This window comes from Psammomys obesus, unplaced genomic scaffold (assembly GCF_907164565.1).
Source record: "Psammomys obesus unplaced genomic scaffold, mPsaObe1.curated_primary_1811, whole genome shotgun sequence".
Lineage (NCBI taxonomy): Eukaryota > Metazoa > Chordata > Mammalia > Rodentia > Muridae > Psammomys > Psammomys obesus.
The window spans coordinates 22717703-22741129 of record NW_026596134.1 but is presented as its reverse complement, the minus strand read 5'-3'; the positions used below and the strand labels follow the sequence as shown (position 1 = coordinate 22741129).

At 46.4% G+C, this 23427-nt stretch overlaps 1 protein-coding gene across 10 annotated transcripts in view; it reads left to right on the top strand.

Moving 5' to 3' along the window:
- The first annotated feature begins 280 nt into the window (after positions 1-280).
- Adck1 (aarF domain containing kinase 1) overlaps positions 281-23427 on the top strand; it is an 86320-nt gene continuing 63173 nt past the window's right edge. For 2 of the 10 annotated variants that reach the window (XM_055593040.1, XM_055593032.1), the window contains exons 1-5: positions 565-832; positions 1629-1747; positions 3548-3658; positions 7431-7576; positions 10557-10640. In XM_055593040.1, coding sequence (XP_055449015.1) covers positions 7442-7576; positions 10557-10640 — 219 coding nt within the window. In that variant the 5' untranslated portion in view covers positions 565-832; positions 1629-1747; positions 3548-3658; positions 7431-7441. Of the gene's footprint in view, positions 340-368; positions 528-564; positions 833-1628; positions 1748-3547; positions 3659-7430; positions 7577-10556; positions 10641-23427 lie in introns of those variants that run through there. The other 8 variants (XM_055593037.1, XM_055593041.1, XM_055593033.1 and 5 more) reach the window with 8 other exon arrangements.

Genomic DNA, 23427 nt, shown 5'->3' with positions numbered 1-23427 from the left:
ATCATTTGGTTATTAGAGGTCAATACATCAGGATCATCTAATGCCTACTTACAATCTACAGGTCCACAGTTTCATCCTCCACTAAACACGAATTTATAACTTGACTCCTGAAAAACGTTCTGAGTAGGATTCTGTGTGGGTATCTTAGGCAGAGAAACAGCGAAAGACTCCTCTCAGGCTCAGGGACCTAGAGTGGTGTCAGCAGCTTAAGGAACCGAGAAGAACTACAAGTCCCGGCAGGCTACACGGCACCGGCTTCTGTAGGCACCCGGTGGCGGAGGCACGGTTTCCTGGAGTTTGGGTTCCGGGCTGCGGCGGGGCTGTTTTCCTTCACTCCGGGTGAGTAGCACTTGCGCACAGAGCCCGGGCAGACCCGGCCGCCAGATCGCGCAGCACGTGGAGCGCCGGGAATCTGGTGCAGATGAGCTTCACGCCGCCTGAGCTCAGGCTTTGCAGCTCTGGCGAAGCTGGGAGGAAACTCTGGCGTGTGACCTTGTCACCCTAACAGGCGTGACCACGTGGCTCAGGTGACTCGCAGTGTCCCGCCCTCTCCGCTGTGACTCTCCAGCTCCGTGCCCTAGCGGTTGTTAGCGTGGACTGGGCACTTGGGTGGCCCAATCTTGAGTGCACCGGAGTAGGCGGAGGTGGAGAGGGACTCCGGGTGGCTCCGCCAGAAGCCTTCATACCTTGGTGGCTTTGTGGGCTCCCACGCAGACCTCTGGTGCGGTGAGCGTGGAGTGGTGAAGAGGAGGGGCCTCCCCAGAAATCAGGTCACCTAGGCTTGCAACCGGCGCCAGTCTGCTTTTGATTCCATGTACCTTGCAGATTTCTGGTGCGTCCAGCTGATGTGAGGGGAGAAGCCTGTAGAAGACCCGTAATACAGCTGTCCTAGACTTCAGTGGCGTTTACTTGCCACCAAGTGGGAAGCAGCTTAATGCTTTGTAGGCGCTCAAGAAATAGCTGCTGAGTTGTTAGGAATTAGATTTTGTCCTGTCATAGTTTTTCTTTAAGCGTCTTCTTGTCGCCGCAGTTCTCAGGCTGTATAGTGGGAAGCAGAATTACGTGGAAGGGCCTGTTACTGTACAGAATTCTGCCTACTCCCCTTCAAACTTCTGATTTTAGTATGGTATTTGAACTCTGGAATCAGCACGACCAACATGAATCCAGGAGATGCGATGTAGCTATCCTGGGGACGATAATTTGAATGCTGCTATTTTATAAGAAAAACCATCCATACATTCTTCGTATTTGGTTATGGTTGTGGATTCCCCCCCCCCCCCTTGTTGGCCAGCTTCACCGTTGTAGCTGTACATCCATGGGAATTGCTTTACACAGTGGAACCCACAGTGGAGCCCATTACTTTATATACATCTATCCATGTAGTTTCATCTCTTGTGTTGTTTTGTTCCTGGGTTATATCATGGCTTATTTTGCTGTGTTATTTGATTGGCTGATATTCAACAGGCCTTGTGGTGTGAGATTTTACTTCTCTTGGAAGAATTTGCATTTTCTTTCTTTCCAAATACGCTCCCCCAGCCCCGGAAGGGATTGATGAACGGAAGGCGTGTCTTGTCCCGGAATACAACAGCGAGTGCACTGAGTCACCTAGGTCTCATTGTCCTTGACAGAGAACCATTGGCCTCCAATTACTTGTTCATATGCACCTGTTGCTCTGTTGGTGGCACAGACACACCTGGATCCAAGCAGTTGGCTCCGTTGGCTCCTTTGGGCTGTTCTAGCTCCAATGGTATGTGCCCGAGAATCTAGTTGTGCAAACTGCTTGAGCTATTCTTTTAAGAACTTTTTGAAATCTCACTCATTCATCTGCTGCGTACCCTTTGCTCTTGGCCTTAAGTTGTTAACACTTTCCTGAGATGAGCTGAATGAAAGAAGGTTTATTTTCTGTTCCTAGGTGAGGTTTATTGTCCTTATCTGCTGAGGAACCTTGCCATTGGTCTGGGATTCCTACTATTTAATTAGTATTGATCCGAGTAACCTCTGGCCATTACACACTAAGAAGTGTAGTTAAAACTCACTCTTGCTTTGAACATTACCACTCTCTGCAGGATGGGGAAGACTGTGAGCCTCTTCAGACCAACTGTCCCTGGGTATGGACTCATCTTGTTTACTCTTTCCAAGAGTATATTTGGGTCTTTTCTGGTTTGGAGAACATTCCAGGAAAAGAAATGGTCCCAGTAATCTCTGTTGGAAATGAAAGGAAACTAGGGTGACTTTTGGGGATAAATAGAATTTTCTCCCTAAGTGACTTTCCTCAGAAGTGTTCTCTCTTGTTCACTGAGGGGGTTGGGGTGGGATGTAATTTTGGGCATTCTCAGGAAGGGGCAGCTGGTAGATGGTACTTGGAAAGGCCATTTGCAATAATGCTTTATTTCATACTTAGTTCTATCCTTGAGATGGACTTTTTCTTTTTTCTTTATCTCTTTTTTTTTTTTTTTTTTCCTTTTACATTTTTCTAGATAGGCTTTTTCTGGCTGTCCTGGAACTCTCTTTGTTCCAGGCTGGCCTTTAACTCACAGAGATCTGATCCCCTCTGTCTCATGATTGCTGGGATTAAAGGTGTGCACCGGAACTCCCAGCTCAAGATGGACATTTAAAAAAAAATGATTTATTTATTTTTATTTCATATGTCTGTATGAGGGTGTCAGATCTCCTGAATCTGGAGTTGTGAACAGACACGTGGATTCTCTTAACTGCTGAGCCAGCTCTCCAGGCCCTGAGATGGACATTTTTTTTTTTTTTTTTCTGACCATCAGCTTCCACTTGTCTAGCTTCCTGATGCTCAGTTTCATGATGGACTGGGTGTCTCCTCTGGCCCAGAGACGAAGAGTTCATTCACACTGATTTGATTTGATTTGATGATTAAACAGCCGTACAGTTCTTCAGGCTCAAATGTATTTATTTCTAGTGAGGAATATTGTGTGATCTTTGACATGCTATTGATTTCCAGATCACCAGGCACTGCCTTCTATAGGCTTGGCTCTTCTGGGGCTTGGTAGCAGGTTAGAGATGATAGTTTTCATCTGCAGCAGCTGTATCTGTGTCAAGCCAGTAGTAAGGACCTTAGTGTCTTGACATCCAAGTCCCTTGAGGCCCCCTATCAGAGAGATGTCATTAAAAAAAGATGGTGGGCCTGGACAGATAGCTTTCATATGTGAGCTCAGACTTGTTGCTTATTCAGAGGTCTTGGATTTGGCTCTCAGAACCTAAATTGGGTGGCTCACAAAGGTGTAACTCCAGCTCTAGAAGATCTGATGTTCCCCTTCTTACCTTCATATGGGCACCTGCATATCCATGTGCACATGCATATACACATTTACACAGACACACACATATATACACACATACACATAGACACACAGACAGATAAACACAAATAAAGACACACAGATATAAACACATAGATACAGACACACACAGACACAGATACATGCACACACAGGCCAAAATCAATCTTAAAAAAAAAAAAGACTGACTAAACACTGGCAGTGGGAAGGCCTAATTATGTCATTCTTGGCCACTTTACTAGCTGAGCCACCTGGGGCTGACCACTCACCTTGGTGTCACCTTGGTGTCCTCATTTATACCCGAGAGGAGCATACTTGCCTCATCTCGCTGCTCCGTGTGGAATACTAACAAGGTGAGTGTACTCTGTGCTGGGACTAGAAGTGTGTGCCCCCAGACCCCACAGAGGCTTGTTGGCCTCTGTTCTGGGCGGAGAGACCAGCAAGACAAAAACTCCTGGAGCGTAGTATGTGGCATGTTGGAAAACTAGCAAGTTGGAGTAGATTGAGTAGAAGGCAAAGTGGAAATCTAGAAGGCAGATCTGTTAAGGCCTTGGCTCTTCATGAATGAGTTGACTTTATTAGGATAGCTGAGAGCACAGAGGTGCTTAGCTGGACTTAAGTTTCTACATTAAGAATCAACTCAGGAAATAAATATATAAATAAAATTAAATTAAAAAAAGAAAGAAAATCAACTCAGGGAAGCTGAGGGTGGTGGTAAGTTTGAGGCCAGCCTTGTCTACATAGTGAAATCCAGGCCAGCCAGGGCTATATAGGCTCCATCTCAAATCAGTCAGGCAAGCAAGCAAGCAAGCAAGCAACCAACCAACCAAAAAACCAATTCGGGGAAGAAAATTACTCTTAATAGCTGCCTTACTGTGCTTACCTCTAAATTGGTCTTGAGTTCTTAGAGGAATGTGTATATCTTAGGGTTTCTATTTATGTGAAGGGACACTGTGACCATGGCCACTCTTAAAAAGGATAACATTTATTTGGGGTAGGCTTACAGTTTGTTGTCATCATGGTGGGAAGCATGGAAGCATGCAGGTAGACATGGTGCTAGAGAGGTAGCTGATAGTTCCACATCCAGATTGGCAGGCAGTAGGAACTGGGCTTGGTCTGAGCATTTAAAACCCAAAGCCCAGCTGGAGAGATGGCTCAGCGGTTAAGAGAACTTGGCTGTTCTTCCATAGGTCCTGAGTTCAATTCCCAGCAACCATATGGTGGCCGACAACCATCTGTAATGAGATCTGATGCCCTCTTCTGGCATGTAGGTGTACATGCAGCTAGAGCATTCATATATATAAAAACAAACAAACAAACCAAAAAACAAACCCAAAAAACCCAAAGCCCACCCCCAATGACATACTTCCTCTAACAAGGCCACACCTCCTAAATCTCTCTTAAGTAGTGCTATTCCCTAATACCACACATTCAAATTTATGAGCCCTGTGGGGCCATCCTTATTCAAACCACCACAGGCTATATCATAATAGTTCTTTTCCTCAGTGTTATGTTGTCTGATATAAACAAAAGGAGAAGGAATTTATTTTGCCTATAGTTTCACATCAGGGTCATTTGGCCTCCCATACTCTTGGACAGAGCATCATGGCATGGTGGTAGGAACACGTAGCAGAGGCTGCTCTCCTCTTGGTGGACAGGAAGCAGAGAGTGAGACAGTTGCCTTACTTTTTCCAACTAGGTCCCATCTCCTTGCTTTTTTTAGAACCTCCCAAAATATTGCCGGCAGCTGGGGTCCAGGTGTATGACACATGAGCCTGTAGGGGGACTATTTCTTATTAAAATCCTAACGGTGGCCATAAATTCTACCTTTGACCTGATGGGCATCCAAGAGAGTTGGTGATGGATGTTAACCATTAAGATCTGCTTTTATCTCTAACAGCCTAGCCTCCATCTGCCTCTTCCCCTAGCGGCATTTATCAATAAACAAATTAATAACAAAGTGGAGTGGATGCCTGCACATCCGCTTGGAATGCAGGTAAAGAAGAGTGCTAACTCGAGCTTTTGAGTAACATCACCCACTATCTTATTCACAGACAGAATCTTACCTCAGAGTTGGTGATTTAGTGGCCGTAGGGTGGGATCCAGCAACCTGCTTTTTGAAATGTTACAAAGGCTGACTTTTGTTCAGGTGTTCCGCTGACCATACTTTACAAACGCTGCCCTTGGAGAGCAAGGCTGCTGTTGTGGTTTGAATGAGAACGTCCTGCCTCCCCCATGTAGACTTATCACTTTGAATGTTTGGTTCCCAGTTGGCAGATTGTTCAGGAAGGATTAGGAGGTGTGACCTTGTTGAGGAAGTGTGTCAATGAGGGTAAGCTTTGAGGTTACCCTCAAAAGCCCATGCTAGGTTTGGTCTCTCACTCCCTGACCCCTGTCTGTGGATCAGGATGAAAGCTCTCAGCTAGAGTTCCGGCGCCATGCCTGCGTACCTGCTGCCATGCTCCCAACTATGGTGATCATGGACTAACCCTCTGAAACTGTAAGCAAGGCCCCAATTAAATGCTTTGTCTGGAAGTTGCATTGGTCAGGGTGCCTCTTCACAGTAACTGAGGCAGCAACAAAAGGAAAGATAATAGATCTCAATGGAAAGTATCACCGAGTCCATGAAAAGTCAAGACAGGAGAGAAAGTGGGCTGGAGAGGTGGCTTAGCAGTTAAGAGTGCTTGCTGCTCTTTCAGAGGACTGGATGTGGTTCCCAGCACCCATGTCTAGCAGCTCATAACTGTCTGCAACTCTGGCTCCAGGGACTCTGGCATCATCTTTCGTCTTCCATGGGCATCTGAACACATACAGACTCACACATATATACATAAATAAAATAAAATCTTGAAAAAAAAAAGGAGTGAAGCAGAACAGGCAGGAAAAATAGGAGGGGTTGGAAGAAGGTGGTAAATTTCGATACAGATACATAAGCTATATTTAATATAAATCTAGGAAGCCAACTGCATGCTCTTTAAAGAAATGGTGTTGAAGGTAAAGGAATGGAAAAAGATGTGCTTTGTGTATATTTAAAGAAAAACCAGGTTCTATATTATGAAGCATGAGTCAAAATAGACTGCAGAGAAAATGAAGACAAGGCTGTTTATAGCAGTAGTTTCCATGCAGAGAGGAAATGAAGTGACAGAACAGGGCCAGAGCTGAAACCTCTGAGGTGATGCCCTGCATCTTGCTTGCTGCCTCTCTGAAGGCTTAGCACTGACAGGAGGCTTGGCGATGCTCCTTTCTTTCTGGGGCCTGTCCCTTGGCACTTGCAGCTGAGTCAGGGCTTTCAGTTGGAAACCAAGTACTCAGAGGAGGTAGCTCATTGGATTCATTGTCCCCAAGAATGTCTGTGTAGCCACCTGGTGTCTTGAGGAGGTTTGAGTAAGGAGGGCAGGGTCTTTCTGCCCAGAGGTATGAGTTTGGTACCCAGTAGGACCCCCCAGGACAGTATGTGGACAAAGTAGCATCAGTCACCTTCAAGGAGCACAGGCTAAACTGTCTGACTGTAGTAAACATTTTGACTATCAGCTAGATCCGGAAGAACTACTGGTTGCTTCTGCCCAGCTACCATTTGGTAGGGTCCTGCCTACTTTTGACTGTGTGTCAAGGCTCATGCTGCCTGTGGCTGTTGCTGGTGTAAAACTAGTTACAAGTGCCAACAGTGAGCATGCCTTTCACGCTTTTCCTCTCTAAAAGCACCCTTCATCTGGATCCTTTACCCTTTGACTCTCTGCTTCTGACCACTTATGATAGTGGTTATGTATCTTTTTGCTTCTCTGCCATCCCACCCTAGAGCGTAAGCGTCACATGGGCAAGAACTGTAGGTTGTTCACCTTCTCCACTCCAGCTAGAACAGCACCTGGTGCTGTTGAAGGAAGGACATTGGGAGTTGATTTGTACCAGGTGCTACGCTAAGCACTTTAAGTAATTATTTCACTTCATCTTAATTTTGAGGTAGGCATTATCTTGTTTTATAAATGAAGAAGCTGAGGTCCCATGAGATCAAGAAAATGACAAATGGTCATACCATCTGTGAGTGGCAGAGCTGGGATTTTAATTCTGGATTGACCCACTAGGAAACTCGTAATAGCTAACTTTCCTTGACCTTCTTTTCTTGCACAGGGCCTGGAGACATGGCCAGAAAGGCTCTCAAGCTTGCTTCGTGGACCAGTGTGGCCCTTGCTGCCTCCGGTGTCTACCTCTACAGTAACAACTACTTGGACCCCAATGACTTTGGTGCTGTCAGGATGGGCAGAGCTGTTGCTACGGTGGGTTTTTCTCCTTTGGGGGTGGCAGAGGCATCACAGCATTACCTGTAGGTGTTCCCTAGGTGCGGCAGGTGGGTGTGCTGATGGATATGAAGACACAGGGGTGTCAGCTCTGCAGAGCTGCAGGCACGGATGCACATCCTTACAGACCTTCACCTCTGTTGCCGCTCTGTACTTGAACACAGAGTGCAGGTCCCTGCTCTGAAGCCTTTACATGCTCCGTGTCTTACCGTAGCAATGACTCAGAGGGACAGTGTTCCTCGGAAAATGCCAAGGACGAAAAACTTTGTGGAAAGAAGACTTGGGCAGTTCAGCTCTGTGCTGCCTTTCAGCTTCCTGTCTGCTCTGAGGTGAACTCCTTGGGAGGCCGCCCCTACCACAGATTCCCACCCTCATGATGTTCCAGCAAGAGTATGGGGCTAAGTGAACTCAGACTGAACACTCTGAAGTCACGAGTCAAAAGAAATCCTTCTTTCAAGAAAAACTGTCAGCACACTTGATCTCGCTCCAGAGAGTTAATCTAGAGAGATCTGGATATGGCATTTATATGTGGATTGTCTGGGGCTGGGAGAACTCTGTCGAACTCCAAGTAGAGGATCTGATTTGAATATTTGACTTTAGATATTTTCTCCAGTGGTTCAACAGCAATATTGTCCTGGTGTTATGTCTTTTTAGAAAAAAAAAATTATATTTTATATTTTATGTCTATAAATGTCTTGCCTGCATGTATGTATGCATGCCTGTATATATGTACACCATGTGCATACCTGGTGCCTTTGGAGGTGAGAAAAGGATATCAGCTCCACTGGAACTGGAGTTGCAGATGGCCATGAGCCATAAGGTACGGGAAACTGAACCAGGTTCCTCCACAAGGGCAGTAAGTGCACTTAACTACTGACCATCTCTCCAGCACCCATCATAGCTTCTTTTCTTCTCTCTCTTTTTTCTTTTTCTTTATTATTATTCTTGTTTTATTATTTTTAAAATTATATTATTATTATTATTATTACTACTACTACTATTTTTTGGCTTTTCAAGACAGGGTTTCTCTGTGTAGCCCTGGCTGTCCTGGAACTCAATCTGTAGACTAGGCTGGCCTCGAACTCACAGATAACGCCTGCCTCTGTGTCCTGAGTGCTGGGATTAAAGGCGTGTACCACCACCACCTGGTTTATCATGGCTTTTTTAACTCTATTCACAACTCTTCTCCCAGAAGCTGCTTTACAGTCTTCGAAGAATAGATTGCCAGCCATACACATCATGGCTTCTCTCCATTATTGCTGCTGGGGGGTGGGGTTAACAGTTGCTGCTGGTCCCCTGCCCATGTAGGTGTGCGCCTGTTTACTTCATTTCCTGAGAACTCAGTGTCATCAAGTGTTCTCGGGGAGGCCACTGACACGGCACCTGCCCTTTAGGGTAAGCCGAGCTAAAGAATGGAATAGGCAGATGGGCTTTGGAATAACAGGATCGGAGGATGAAACGGTTTCTGACCACTTACCGGGTGCCTTCCCGGGCCCGCTGTTTTCTTCCAGCTTTGGAGGAGCCCCTGGGTATGGAGTACAAACACTCCATGTGCACACACAGGTGCATTCAAGAGCAGTTTAAAGCCAGACACATGTCAGGACTGCTGCCATGATCAGATGTAAGAGGGAGCACTGGGGCCTGGGAGTCAGGATGAGTATCCTAAGGGAAGCAGGCTTTGAGTGGACCCTTAAGGTCGACTAGCCGGCAGGAAGGCAGGAAGGTATCTGTGGGCACTTTTATAAATCAGTCACTAAGCTGTGATTTTTTTTTTTTTTTCCTTTTCAAGGATGGATATATTAGTGTTTAAAGGAAAAAGTTTGGGTCAGACAAGCTGCTAATCTCAGTAGCTGCCTAGAAGAGAGAGATGGAAAAGGGAAAGACAAACCCATTCCATCTGAGTTAAACTGGCACGGAGTTAGCTACATGGTGCGGAACGGTGCATTAGGAAAAGAGTGCAGTGCGGTGCACGCTTTGATCCCAACACCTGGGAGGCAGAGGCAGGCAGATCTCTGAGTTCTCGGCCAGCCTGATCTACAGAGTGAGTTCCAGGACAGTCAGGGCTATACAGAAAAGCCAAACAAACAAACAATAAATAAATGAGAGAGAGAGAGAGAGACCCCCAACTAACTGAGAAAGCATACTTAGGCTCTGGCTACCATCCAGAAGAAAATGGTGGTAGAGTAGAAAAAGGAAAAGTCTTGAGTTTTTGACACAGAAAGGCGGGCAGATCCAATAGAGGTTTTCCATTCTCTGAAGGCCTATGGCCCTGATCATCCTGGTTCAACACTCAGTGAGCAAACCTTGCTGATAGCTGGTGCTCGGCATGTACAGGTGGAATGGAATTAGGCTTTAGGGGTGCACAAATGAACATTTTTTAATATAAAACTCAGAACTTAGTTTCTAAGGTCCTTAGTTGCTCAGCACTGAAAAGGAAAGTTTGAGCTCAAGGCTCCTCCGTGCTGGAGAGATATGTGGGAAGCCTGTGATTTCTGTTTGACTGTGGATAAGGGTCCCTCACTGGGGTGGGGGTGGGGGGTTGGCTAGAGGATCTAGAATGGAAATTCATGTGTAATAGCATTCATTTAGTTAGTATTTATTGAATGTCCACCTGTTTAGTGTGAAAGATGCTGGAGAACAGTAATAAGCAGGAAGACCCGGTCCTTGAATTCAGACAGTTTACAAACAAGGAAGTAAATGGGAAAGATAAGTTTGGAGGTGTTTGGTTATGATCGATTATTCCTAGTGCATAAGGGCCACCTGAAACTGGGCCTCCCTGGAGGAGTGTTCCTGAAGGTCAGGAGGGAGCATCCAGGTTAAGATCTGGTGGCTGAGCATCCAAGGGGTGGGGCCAGCTACTCCCATAGAGCTTGCGTCTCTTGTATGGGTCTCCTGCTCAGGGCTTTGACAGAGGTACTACTGTTCTCAGTGCTGAACCTTCTCCTCTCTTGCCTCACAGACAGCTGTCATCAGTTATGACTACCTCACCTCCCTTAGGAGTGTCCCGTATGGCTCAGAGGAGTATTTGCAGCGTCGATCCCAGGTAAGCGACCCCCTGGGACCCAAAAGAGCTGGGCCAGAATGGGGCACGTCTGAAGAGCGGGCACAGCCGGTTTACTTCCTATGGAAAGCTGGACTGAGGACAGAGTGGGCACTGAGGTAGTGGCCACTGGTCACGCCTTAGTACCTGTGAGCGGGACTGCCATCTTATGTCAAACTGGGTCTCCTATGCTAGGGCCATTGTCTATGAAGTGCTCCTGGGAAGGCTGCGGTGTGTTTCTGATGGCAGGAGGGATGCAGGCTGCCTCCAGAGGGCTAATAACTTCTCAGCTGTATTGTTAGGCAGAGGTTAATTTTTTTTTTTTTTTTTCCTCTGAGGAGCACTTGGGGCCTCTTGTAGGAGTGCAGCTCTGGACCTCACACACATCCTCAGTCAGAATGTAGTAGTTGCTGTGGCTGCATGAGAGACACTGGGGAGATGGGAGATCAAACACGAGGTCGAACATGGGGAGGTTGACAGTAGACTGGTGCATTTTAACCGTCCATAAAAGTAACAGAAGTAGAGCGAGGAGCAGAGTGTAATGACACCCTTCCCCCGTACAACTGTCCAGCCTGAGGAATGACTGATGTCGTGTGTGCCACTTACTCCCCTCCTTTGTATGCTCCCTCTGAAGGGTCTAAAGGAAACCTCAGGTGCCATATTGTTTCATGTATACATTCTTCGGTTATGTCTCCAACAGGGAAAGGCCTTTGAAAAACCACACCCATGACGCTGTGGTCACATGTAACAAGACAAGCAATCCCACAGTAACTTCTCCCTGAAATGCCTTTTGAAAGTTTTCATTTAGTTGTGAGTATGTAGGAGCTGTGTGTGTGCAAACGTTGGGGTGTCTTTGTCTACCGCTCTCTCTGCTTGTTTTCCTTAAGCCGGGTCTCCCACTGAGCCTGGAGTGACGATGGTGGAAGGCAGGTTCCATCGGGCCTCCCGTCTCCACCACGCTCTCAGTGCTGGGCTTGTAGGTGTTTGACACCGCATCTGCCTTTTCACCTGGAGTCTGGGAATTTGAACCCAGGTCCTCAGGCTGGCCCTTTTACCGCCTGAGCCACCTCCCCAGCCCTGAGATGTTTGCTTATAGTTAGTTTGTCTCAGCCTGGATCCAAATGTGGCATGCGTATTACATTTTATTGATATTTCCTGAGCCTTTTAGAATCTATAACATCCTTCTCTCTTATTTTATTTTATTTTTTATTCAGTTATTCACTTGTTGGAGAACTAGATCATTTACCCTGTAGAATTTCCACATTCAGGATTTGGCTGATTGTGCCCTCAAAGTGCTATTTAATGGGAAATGCATTCAAGCGGCTCACAATTCAACATACACAATATCTGAAACAGACAAAGTGACCCTTGTTCCTCAGGTACCCAATTTCCCTGCCTGGAGACAATCATCATTTCTTGTGTATCTTTCCAGAGCGATCTGCCTGTGATTTAATCACCCTGTCTTTATTCCTGCCATAGATGATAGTCAGTTACACATCTTTCTCTCTGACTGTTGGTTCTCATACATTAGAGATTGGGGCTCTCGTTTTTATATATTTAATCTCCAGCATTAATGCCTAGGATGGAGAGGGTTTAGTGTCAGTTTCAATGTCAGGTTATGCCTTTGCCTTTGGAGAGGCCACAGAAAGAATCTAAGGTTTATATTCAGAAATCCTGATTTTGTGCCTTGGCTTTGGGAAGATCATCTAGCCCTGCGGAGTGGCTGTTTTCCTTGTCCTTGAACCATAGGGATGCTATTGTACTCACCGAGGATTATGTAGACACCACTGGAGTCAGTGAAAGATGAAGCAGATGGTCTTGAAGGTGTGCTTTCATGAGGACAGACCTGGTGTGTCCCGTGAGTTTCCAAGTCTACAGCACTGATACAAGTGTCCCATATGGCTCATACGGGACATAGGTGGTTCTGAATAAAGGCTTGCACAAATAAATGAACGGCATAAAGTGTTCGTTGTAATATCTCAAGGCCCTTGTCTTTGAGGTGTAGTTTCCCCCACCTCCTTTCTCCATATATTTTATGTTGTGGCCCTTGGAATCCTCCAGAGTGTGTTCTTTAGAGATTTCCAGGGCAGCACTAGAGTAAGGTTTGTCTTGGGGACTCTGAGGAGCTGTGGGGCTGTGAAGAGACTTGTTTGCCAGGTGTAAGTGATCTGAGAGGCAGTGGTACCTGGCCCCTCCAGAAGCTGACAGTTCTGGAGATCTGGTGAGGGAGGGCAGCACGTGGTGGCTGTATGTACTGGCTAACAGGGTGTAGGCTGGTTCCCGGGAGTCATGCCTGAGTAGGGATGGCCATTCAGAAAGCATTTTAAGGATCTTAGTTTGCAGAGGAGAACTATATTGATGTGTGGTTCTTCGTGAATACGCTATGAGATGTGGGCACTGTCCTGGCCAAATCATTCTTCTATTCACCCATCACTCTAGCTGACTTGGACTGACCTATGCCAGGTGCTGCATGAAGCTCAGGAGATGTGCAGGGAAGGAGGCAATCTTTGCCTTCCAGTCACTGCTCCTGTGTGCTTGAGGGAGGCGAAACAGACATGGAAGACAGCTTTGTCTTCTTTACAGCTCTGCTCTGTGGTTTGACCCCTGACAAGCCACTGGCTCCCAGCTAGGGGGTGCAGGAGCCCTGCATGGGGGCTAGAATAGGATGTGTGGAGGTGCGTGCTGGAGATAGCCCCATTTGGAGCACGGAGACTGTAATTGTACTGTTCAGTTCCTCCACACAGGCAGTGCCTGTCCACCTGGTGTGGATTGCTTTCAGTGTCTTTTCACACCCTGAACCCCTCAGCCCTCCCTTTCTTGCTTTCCCTTGCTATCATGAGCGTTTGCCTGCAAAATCCTGCATAGAGACGGGAAATTGAATCCTTGCTATCTCTGTGGCTGGCTTTCTCAGAGCCTGTGATAAAGTCTGCAGAGCCTGAGCTGCATGCAGTGTGCTGGGGTGGGGTCACCTGGGGATTGGTTCTCTGGTGTGAGGGAGGCAGTCTGTGATTGAGTTGGTACCTCCTTTCTGGCTGTCTGTGTCCCCAAATTTTCCTGAGCAGCACAAATATATACAGTTCTCTGCAGGAGCCCTAATCTGATTGACAGGAGTGGGCCTGGGTGCAGTCTTGGAGACTTAGGGGCCACTGTCCTCCTTGTGGGAAAGCATGGTGGGACTGCAGTTTTCCCCCTGGAGACTGGACTCCCCTGTGGTGGCCTCTCTGTAGGTCCAAGGACATGCCAGTACCTTCTTACTTGGCAGAGGCTCATTTGTGGCCTATGGACTGTGGCCATTAATAGTGTCCTTTTTTTTTTTTTTTTGTCTTATCTGCATATTGACCTTGTATTTTAAACATTTAAGAACTAATATTGGTGAAATTCCAGTTTTGAAATCTTTTTTCTCTTTAAATAAAATAATAGACATAATCACTTTATCATATGCGTGCATATTTTGCTCCCATGTATGTATGTGTGCCATGTGATTGGTGCCCACTGAGGTTCCAAGAAAAAATAGGATCCCTAGGACTGGTTTCTGTGAACCACCATGTAGGTGCTGCGAATTGAACCCGGGTCTTCTTTAAGAGCAACAAGTACTCTTAACCAGTGAGCCATTTCTCTAGTCCTCTCTTTAAAATTTTAAATAATTACATTTATGTGTGTGTGTGTGTGTGTGTGTGTGTGTGTGTGTGTTTGTGTTTGTGTTTTGCAGGAGTCAGTTCTCTCCTTTCACCATATGGATCCTGGGGATTGAACTTGTGGTCAGCCTTGGCAGTGAACATGTTTACCTGCTGAGCCATCTTGCTGGCCCTCTCTCCTCTTCAGTGCAATGCTAACAGCATTCTGAGCACTACCTACAACTGCCTCTTGCACCCTTTTTTCTCCCACATTGTCACTATCATAGCATCATATTTTGAGAAGCCGGCCCAAGTCATTTGTAGGTGATGCTGGGCCAGACTCTGGCTGGCACCCACCTACCGTGGCCATCTTCTCTCACCTGCTGAGTCTGGCCACTCTCTTTCGACTCTACTCCTGGCCCAGCTTTTTCTTTTTTCCTTTTTAATCTCCTGGGACTGCATCAGGCTCACAGAAACCTGGTGGAATGGGGTTTACTTCCACTGCTCTGAAGCAACATCACTTTCCAAAGGCTGTGGCTGTAGTGATGTGACCAGGTCCCTACACTTGTGGTGGGAAGAGTGCAGCTTCTTTATTACTTTATTATTCTTTATTCTGAATACCTGTATTTGTGCGTCTATAGTTCCACAGCCTGCACCCATGGGGCTGCTTTCAACTTGTCCCTGTCTTCTGACGCCATGGGTGTTGGGGAGGGTGGTGGTCGTGTTCCCCAGAGAACCTCAGAGCCTGCACCTAATGCAAGGCTCTCAGCAGGGCAGGAACTGCGGCAACCCAGCTTCTGCCTGCTTTTGCCATCTTAGATGCATCCCAGCCTAATGAGACAGGTTCTCTGATGCTAAGAACAGGTGTTCACAGGTACTGAACAGCAATTACGAGGCTGGTATGATGCTAAGGACTCTACTATCTGCTAACTCCCTGACAATCTAGCAAGGTTCTCATTTGTGAAGAAACTTAAAAAACAGTTTCCTCGGTCAGAATTCAGAGTGCCATGTCTCCCAATGTCGTCCTCATAGATAGGTCATTATACTTTGTTCCTCTTTGGCCCCTCTCCCACTGAGCTCACCTGTGTCCCTCCTCCACCTGACTCCTTCTTCCCCAGCCAGTCCACTTCCGGTTGAAGAAACTCTGCCATTGGTTAGTGAAGTGACTTGTCTAGGGGTCCATCGCTAATTACCTCCTTGTGACTGTCATACAAATGACTTAAAATTAGTGGCTTAACATGACAGAAACATATTCCCCTATAGTTCTGGAGGCCAGAAGTCCCAGAACTGAAGGACTAACAGGGCTGTGCTGGTTCTGGGGTCCCTAGGGAAGAATCTTTGGTCTCCTGTGGAAGCTCCAGGCAGCCCATCTATGACTGTATCTCTTCAGTTTCTTCCTCCTTCTTCTCTTTCTTGTAAGGACAATTGGGCTTAGACATATCTCCCTCCTCTCCCAGATAATCTAGGCTGATCACATCTGAAAATTCTCAGTAATCTTGACAAAAGACCTCTTTCCAAACAGGTTACTATTGTAGGTCCCAGGGGCTAGGATGTTAGGATGTGATTGCTTTTTTCTTCCCGTGGCAGGCAGGGGAGGGAAGGTCAGCTGCTGGTAAGGAGCTCAAGTAGCTACATGTGCCCACTACTTCTTGGTTGGGAGCTTTCGGGACTCCTTAAGCTAACAGTGATACAGGCATGGATTTCCCTGAATTATCAGAGAGTGTGGGCTTGACATTCTGTACCCTCCCCTACCATTCATGTCTTCAGCTCTTGGCCATTTCTTTTATAGTCTTTTGGACTGTTTATCTTGGATTTAAGAAGAATTGCACCCTAATGTGTTCAGGAAGTCAGGCCTCGGGCTGTGAGGACAGCTTCATACCTGGGCAGGTCTGATGGATGTGGCATTCTTGCCTCAGTGGCCACACCTCTAAAATAGGAGTGTGGGGATGGCTTTCTCTTACTAATGAAGCATGGAGGAAAAGCGCTGCAGCTGCGGAGGTGGTCTGACTGCTCCTTAAGAGTCGTAGTCGAACAGGCTGCTCTTGGTTCCTGCTTCTCAGTGTTGTGGCCCCAAGCAGCTATTTTCTACCAAATTAAAATCCACTCAGCACTCTTCCTGTCCCCAAATAAAAACTCCTCTCCGAGCTCTTGCCTGTTACAGCAAGGCTTTTTAATAGACTCTGCCTCGTAGAACCATGAGACATATGTCCAATTAGCAGAATAATTTTGCTTAAATATACAGATAAACTGTTGACTGACAACAGTGGCACATGTTTGAGGCTAATTTAAGGCAAAGTAGTTTGGGAACTGGAGTATTGCCTCCTCCCCCAGCTCAACCCATTGTTAGGCCTCTCCCTCCCTCCAGACTTTTGCTCAGGGGACGGGTCTCCATCCCACCATCTGTGTGATGGTGAGGGACATCACGCTGTGCTGCATCATTGGGCAGGGTATCCAAGTATGATTTTTCATCCAGGCAGTCGGACAACCGCAGCTCTGTGAACAAACATGGTATGCTGTGTGGAACGCTGGGTATACAGTGGTCCACTCCCCGACCCCCACCCCCACCCTGAGACAGGGTTTCTCTGTGTAGCCCTGACTGCCCTGGAACTCGCTCTGTAGACCAGGCTGGCCTTGAATTCAGAGATATGCCTGCCTCTGCCTCCTGAGTGCTGGGATCAAAGGTGTACACCATCTCTGCCAGGCTACATTTTATTCAATGGTCCATTCTTGAGGGGACAAGAGGTGAGTAAGAGTTGTGGAATTCACAAGAGCATGTGCTCCAAGGGGACAGGGATTTGGTCTCTCTTGCTGCTGTGTTGCAGCAGGAATATATACTCAGCACGGTAGGCTCAGTATATATTCTTAGATGAGTTGTCGGGAAGGAGCAAGAGATTTTGAGCTCTTTCTGGGATAAAATGTAGTCACGGGATAAAGAACAACTGAAAGTGAGATGGAGGATGGCTCTCTGACCTGGATTATGTCTGAGGAGCTGTTTAAGAGTCAGCAAGGAGGGGAGGGGAGGCTCTCAGAAGAGCCAGGGCAGGCTCTGTATTTCCTGGGGCTCTGTTCAAAAGGTGAGCTGGTTTCCTTCCCTGTGTCTATGTTGCTTTGCTAACACCAACAATGGGCACATTCAAGAGCCTGCAGCCCCCATGTTGGTTCATGGTTAGGGTCTGCACCTGAAAGTGGTGCAAAAGCCTTGTCATGTGACCTTTTGACATTGCTACAGTCTTTGTAGCCATGGATGGGGACAGATGCCATATGGCTCTTGTGTGAACCTGATTCTCATCATGCCTATCTATACCAGGCCCCCTGCAGGGCTGCAGGGTAATGGCAGAATTTGACCCATCCTGGGTGGAGGGGTTGCAACCTTCAGGGGTTGCATGGCAGAGGTAGGGAGGCTGGGGTTTGGGATGGCCAGTAAGCTAGAGCTTGCGGAATAGCCTCCAAGAACCCATCCTAAGGGTGAAGAGTGTGTATGGGCTCACCCCCCACAGTGTAGACTCCACTGCACCATCAGATTTCACTTAGAAACATCAATTCTGAAATAAAGCATTTCAAGACAGCCAATATGTTAGTTTCCTGTGGATGCCATAACAAATTACTATTGAACGGTGGCTTGAAACAATACAGACTTAGGGTGCTGGAGGTCAGAAGCCTAGAGTGATTCTGTGTAGACAAAATGAAAGTGTCAGCTGGTGGTGTTCCCAGTGGAGGCTCTGGAGAGAATCCAGTTCCTTGGTTTTTTTTTTTTTTTTAATTTCTATTTACTTTTTTCTATTTGTTTTCCTTCCTTCCTTCCTTCCTTCCTTCCTTCCTTCCTTCCTTCCTTCCTTCCTTCCTTCCTCCCTCCCTCCCTCCCTCCCTCCCTTCCTTCCTCCCTCCATCCTTCCCCTTCTTTCTTCCTTCTTTCCTTCCTTTTTTTGAGACAGGGTCTCACTATGTAATCTTAGCGGGCCTAGAACTCATCATGTAGACCAAGCTGGCCTTGAACTCTTTGAAATCTTCCTGCTCCTGCTTCTGCTGTGATTCAGGGTGAATGCCAGCATACCTGTGGTGGTTTGAAAAATAAACGACCACCCCATAGGCCTATAGTGAGTGGCACTATTAGGAGGTGTGGCCTTGTTCGAGTGGACTTGGCTTTGTAGGAGGAGGTGTGTCACCAAGGGGTGGGCTTTGAAGTCTCAGATGGTCAGGCAGGCATGGTGTCAGTCTTTCTTCCTACTGCCTGTGGATCCCGATGTAGAACTCTCAGTTCCTCTCCAGCACTGTGCCTGCCTGCATGCTGCCGTGCTTCCCACCATGACAATGATGGATTTGAATCTCTGAAACTGAAAACCAGCTCCAATTAAATTCATTCATTCATTCACTCATTCATTCATTTTCCAAGACAGGGTTTCTCTATGTAGTTCTGGCTGTCCTATAACTTGCTCTGTAGACCAGACTGGCCTTGAACTCAGGTATCTACCTGCCTCTGCCTCCCAAGTGCTGGGATTAAAAGCATGTGCCACCACTGTCTAGCAAATGTTTTCCTTTATAAGAGTTGCCATGGTCATGGTGTTTCTTCACAGCAATAGAAATCCTAACTAAGATGCCTGGCTGTTTTTCTGGCTTTTAGAGATGCTGCAGGTTTCTTGGCTCATGGTCCTCTCTTCCCATCTTCAAGGCCAACAGCATCTGGGTCTGTTCTCATGCTGCCGTCTCTCTGGTGCTTCTCTGCCCATGTCAGATTACCAGTGTGCACCTGGGCAGTGCTGCCAACCCCACTGTCTCAAGATCATGACACTGAGCAGACTTCTTTTCTTCTGCAGGGCTGTGAGCTGCTGTTGGATTTGTTGAGAAAACAAATCTCACTATGAAAAATTCCAAATGTCATTACAAAGCACACAGAGTCATAAAATGGATATTATATCTGCCGCCTCCATCTAAAATATGTTGCTGTAATTCTTTTATTTACTTACCACTGAAGAACTTTAAACTGTAATTTCAGTCTACATCTCTAAACCAGGACACTTCTCTAAGGAATCACAGTGTCATTAGTACACGTAATTAGATTAAGAAGTGTTAATGTCATCTGTGTTAGTCAGGATTCTCTACGTTCTGAACTTCCTAATGCTGCGACCCTGTAACTCAGTTCCTCAGGTTGTGGTGACCCCCAGTCATGAAGTTATTTTGTTGCTGCCTCATAACTGTAATTTTGCCACTGTTAGGACTTGTATTATAAGCATCTGATATTCAGGATATCTGATATGTGACCCCCAAAGGGGTTGCGGCCCACAGGCTGAGAACCGCTGCTCTAGAGGAACAGAACGTAGAGCATGAATGTGTGCAAAGTGAAATAATTGGATTGACTGACCTGGACAGGTTGGGTAGTGTAACAGTAGCTGTTTGTTCATGGGAAAGGCTGAGAGCCCCATAGCTTCTCACTGCAGGAGGATGGATGCAGGAGGCACCTAAAGCCCAGAAGATTCCCGGAGACTCACTAATCTTCAGCCTTCACGGAGGGCCTAAGAAGCCGGGTCCCGTGTTAGCGAAGCATGACGGTGGCAGCAGCGTCACCAGCGACAGAGTGGATGGTCTTAACCACAAAGAAGCAAAGGCGGGCAGGCAAAAGCAGCTCTGCCATTTCCTCAGATCTCTTTATATCTGGGCTGCTGTTGGAAGGTACTGTCCACTCTGGGGACCTTCCCCCTCAGATAATTCTTCCGGGAAAGCATGTCTCTTAGTTGATTTCAGACCCAGTCAAGTTGACAGTCACACCATCTAATCGCTACCTGTGGTCAGTTTTCCCTAGCTTCCCTACGTAATGCCTTTTACGTGTCCCCAAACCTGCTGCCCAGCCTTCTCTTTCCAAGAGTGAGGCCTTCTTGCCTGTATCCTTTGTGGTTTTGTTTCGTTTTCTGCTGTCAGCCATGAGAACGCAAGGCTATATAGACATGAAAAGAGACTGTCATTCCATATGCAGGCCAGTATCCCAAACAAGCACAGTGAGACAAGAGGGGAAGTAAGCTGTCTGGGTGTGTTATTCTGCTCGTGGCCTCAACATTTGTTATTCTTGTCTGTAATCGCCATTCCAGAAATGCCCCCACTCTTCCAGTCGCCAGGCAACTGTGAGAACAAATTAATTATGCATCTTCTCACTGTGTGTGATTAAAGGGCAGATGGAGGGAAGGGTTCTCTGTAGCTTTTCTGGCCACGAAGTTCCCAAATGGATACTTTCCAGATTGAAGAGCGCAGGTCCCCAGCTCCTGTGGGCATCTGTGGAGGCAGGCTTGCTCTTTGCCAGGAGGAGCTTCGAGTTGCCAGTAATAATATTAGTCTCTTAAATTTGCAACTCGTTTGCTGTTTGATGAGTGCTTGCAGTCATGACAGCTCATTTGTTGGGATTCCAGGGATTCTGGGGAAACTTTCTTTGTTCCATACCTTCCTAAATCATTGTCGGCAGTTTTGATTTTACCAGTAAAGAGTAATTTCCTTCAGCCTAAAACTCCATTCCCTATTATGATACAGGTATTGGGCTGGGAGGTGGCTCAGGCCATGCCAGCATGAGGACCTAACTTCAGTAATCCATGTTCAAAGAAAGCCAGATAGATGAGGTGGCACACACCTTTAGTCCCAGCACTTGAGAGAAAGAGGCAGGCAGATCTCTGTGTGTATGAGGCCAGCTTGGTCTACATAGTATGTTCCATGCCAGCTGGAGTTACATGGTGAGACTTTTTATTAGTTACTTTTCGGTTGCTGTGATAAAACACCGTTGCCAAGGCAACTTAAAGAGGGAGCACTCTTTGGTCTGGAAACTGTCTTAACTTCTGTTTCTTCTTTAGAAGTATGGTGATATTATGCACTCAGACTTTCCAGCTCCCAATCGTCCTGCCTTGGCTTAGGACTCACTTTATAGTCTAGACAGGTTTTGAACTTGGGATCCTTTTGCCTCTGAGTGCTGGAAATGCAGGCCCGCATCACCAGGTTGGCTTTAATGTTATTCTTTATAACTATAGCCTCAGTTTCAGTTCTGTGTTGATTTTTGATATTTGTCCCTCTTCTCATGGCACATACGGTGTGTGTCATGCTTTCTCCATTCTCTGTATATCTGTTAATTTTCCATTAGTAATGTTACATATTGTATTTTATCATTTTGGGTGTTATATATATTTTTTTGTTTGTTTGTTTTTATTTTTTATTTTTGTAATGAACATTCTTAAAATTTCATCTGGGGCATTGTTAAATTTCTGGGGATAGTCGGATTTTTATTTTTCAGGTCTTGCTTTAATTTTTGTTAGTTGGGAATGAGGTAGTATTTAAGGTATCTCTGTGTAGTGAGGCTGGAACTTCCTGGGTATGAACAGTACCCACACATTATGAGGCTTTTCCAGTCTGGATGGTAAGAACAGTCTATACACGAGTCCTGGTACTCAGCTCTAATCTTCTGGGGTTGTTCTTTCTCTGGACTCAGACACTTTTTGCATGTGTGTGTGCCAATCAGTCTTCAGGTGAACACCAGGGGATGGGCTCTGTGTAGATTGTCAGCTTTTCTTTAGTGTTATTTGTCTTTGCATCTGGCTTCTCTGCTGTGAACTCTTTCTAGACTTAAGTCCACCTCAACTCAAGGGTCCTTTTCACAGAGACTCTGTAGTAAACTGGGGCCACTGTAGGGGTTGTCCTCCTTCTTTCTACCTTCATTGCTGGATGCACAGGGCTTTGGAAACTACTGTTTTATGTTTTGAATGTGGATATGAAGGAAAGAGAAGTTCCTTTTTTTTGGACATTAAGTTTTATGGCCTGGGAGACTCCCAAGTTTAGAGTTGCCACTTCCTAAGATGGGCAACACTGGGGTGGGGGCTGGTATTTTATGGTCATGGGTGTTGCGAGAAGGACATGCTATGTCTAAGGCACTGGTTGGACATGAGTGTGTTGTCAGAGAGGCCATTGGATCTGCAGACAGGGGAGCAGTCTGGGTAGGTGGTGGTGGTGGTTTGTGCGTTCTGGGCGTGTGGAACTGGGGGAGGCTGCTGAGGAAGCAAAGCTAGAGACTCACGTGCACTAGTGTTTAACTTTCTTTTATCTTTGGATGCTTTGAAGTCCTGGGTCCTTGTAGGCATTAGAAAGGCCTTTCCTCTCACTAGCTGATACTGAGAGAGCTAGTATCTCTCCTGGCAGTGTGACTTTCTTATGCAAACCAAGTGAATCCTTATTCCCCAGCCACCTCCATTCAGCTTTTGTACTCAAGGCCTCTTTCCTTAGTGCTAAATGTCCAGGACAGGTCCCAGACAACTAGGCATAGCTCCCTTGCCCCAGAGCCTGCAGTAATGACTCAAGTCAGACAGTCCTGCCTCACCTTGTCTTCCCACAGGGACCCACAACAAAGGCTTTTGCCCATGCTCTCTACCCACCCTGCTAGTTTTCCGTGTAGCCTTATGTGGCACGCCATGACTTCCAGGGATTGATGACTAAAAACTCTTAAACTTTCTTCGTGGTAATTGTGTCTCTGTTCATGCATCTTGCTATACTTGATTAAAATACTACTGAGGCTCCCTTAGAACAAGTGTAGAAATACTTTAGCTTTGGCTAAGAGCAGCTCATATGTGACCTCACTTCCCAGCAACCTCATGAGGTAGGTGTTGTTTATGGAAGAGCAAGTCGAGAGAGCTTCTTTGCCCATGGTGCTGCTGCTATTCATTGTCCTTCTTGTTGCCTTTGTGCTCATTGTCATCTTCTGGCATATACTAATTGTACAGTGTAATGAGTTTATTATGACATGGCCAAACATGAATACAATAAACCTAATCAGATTGAAGACTCAGTCAGCTCTGTTTGGAATCCATGGCCTTGTCTTTCACTGTTCCTATTCCTTTCCATCTTTTGTGGGGCACTTGTGTATCTGTTCCTTTGTCTTATGACATCCCCAAATCTTGCTCAGTTCTGATGCAACTGCTGTGGATTCAGTCAGATGTTGCTTCCTTCCTGCAAGTTTGGGGAGGAAGAACCCCTGCTCTCAGGCGTTCAGACAGAAAGAGAAAATGGTCCTGCTTGGGCCTTTGCTCCTTTGGCTCAAATCAGTAATTAATCGGCACTGAGTTTATCTTATTAGTCATTCATTGTCCCACCTCTCAAACCACAAACCAAGCTGTCTAATAACAATGCTTTTAATTAATATGAGGCAGATTAAAACTCATTAC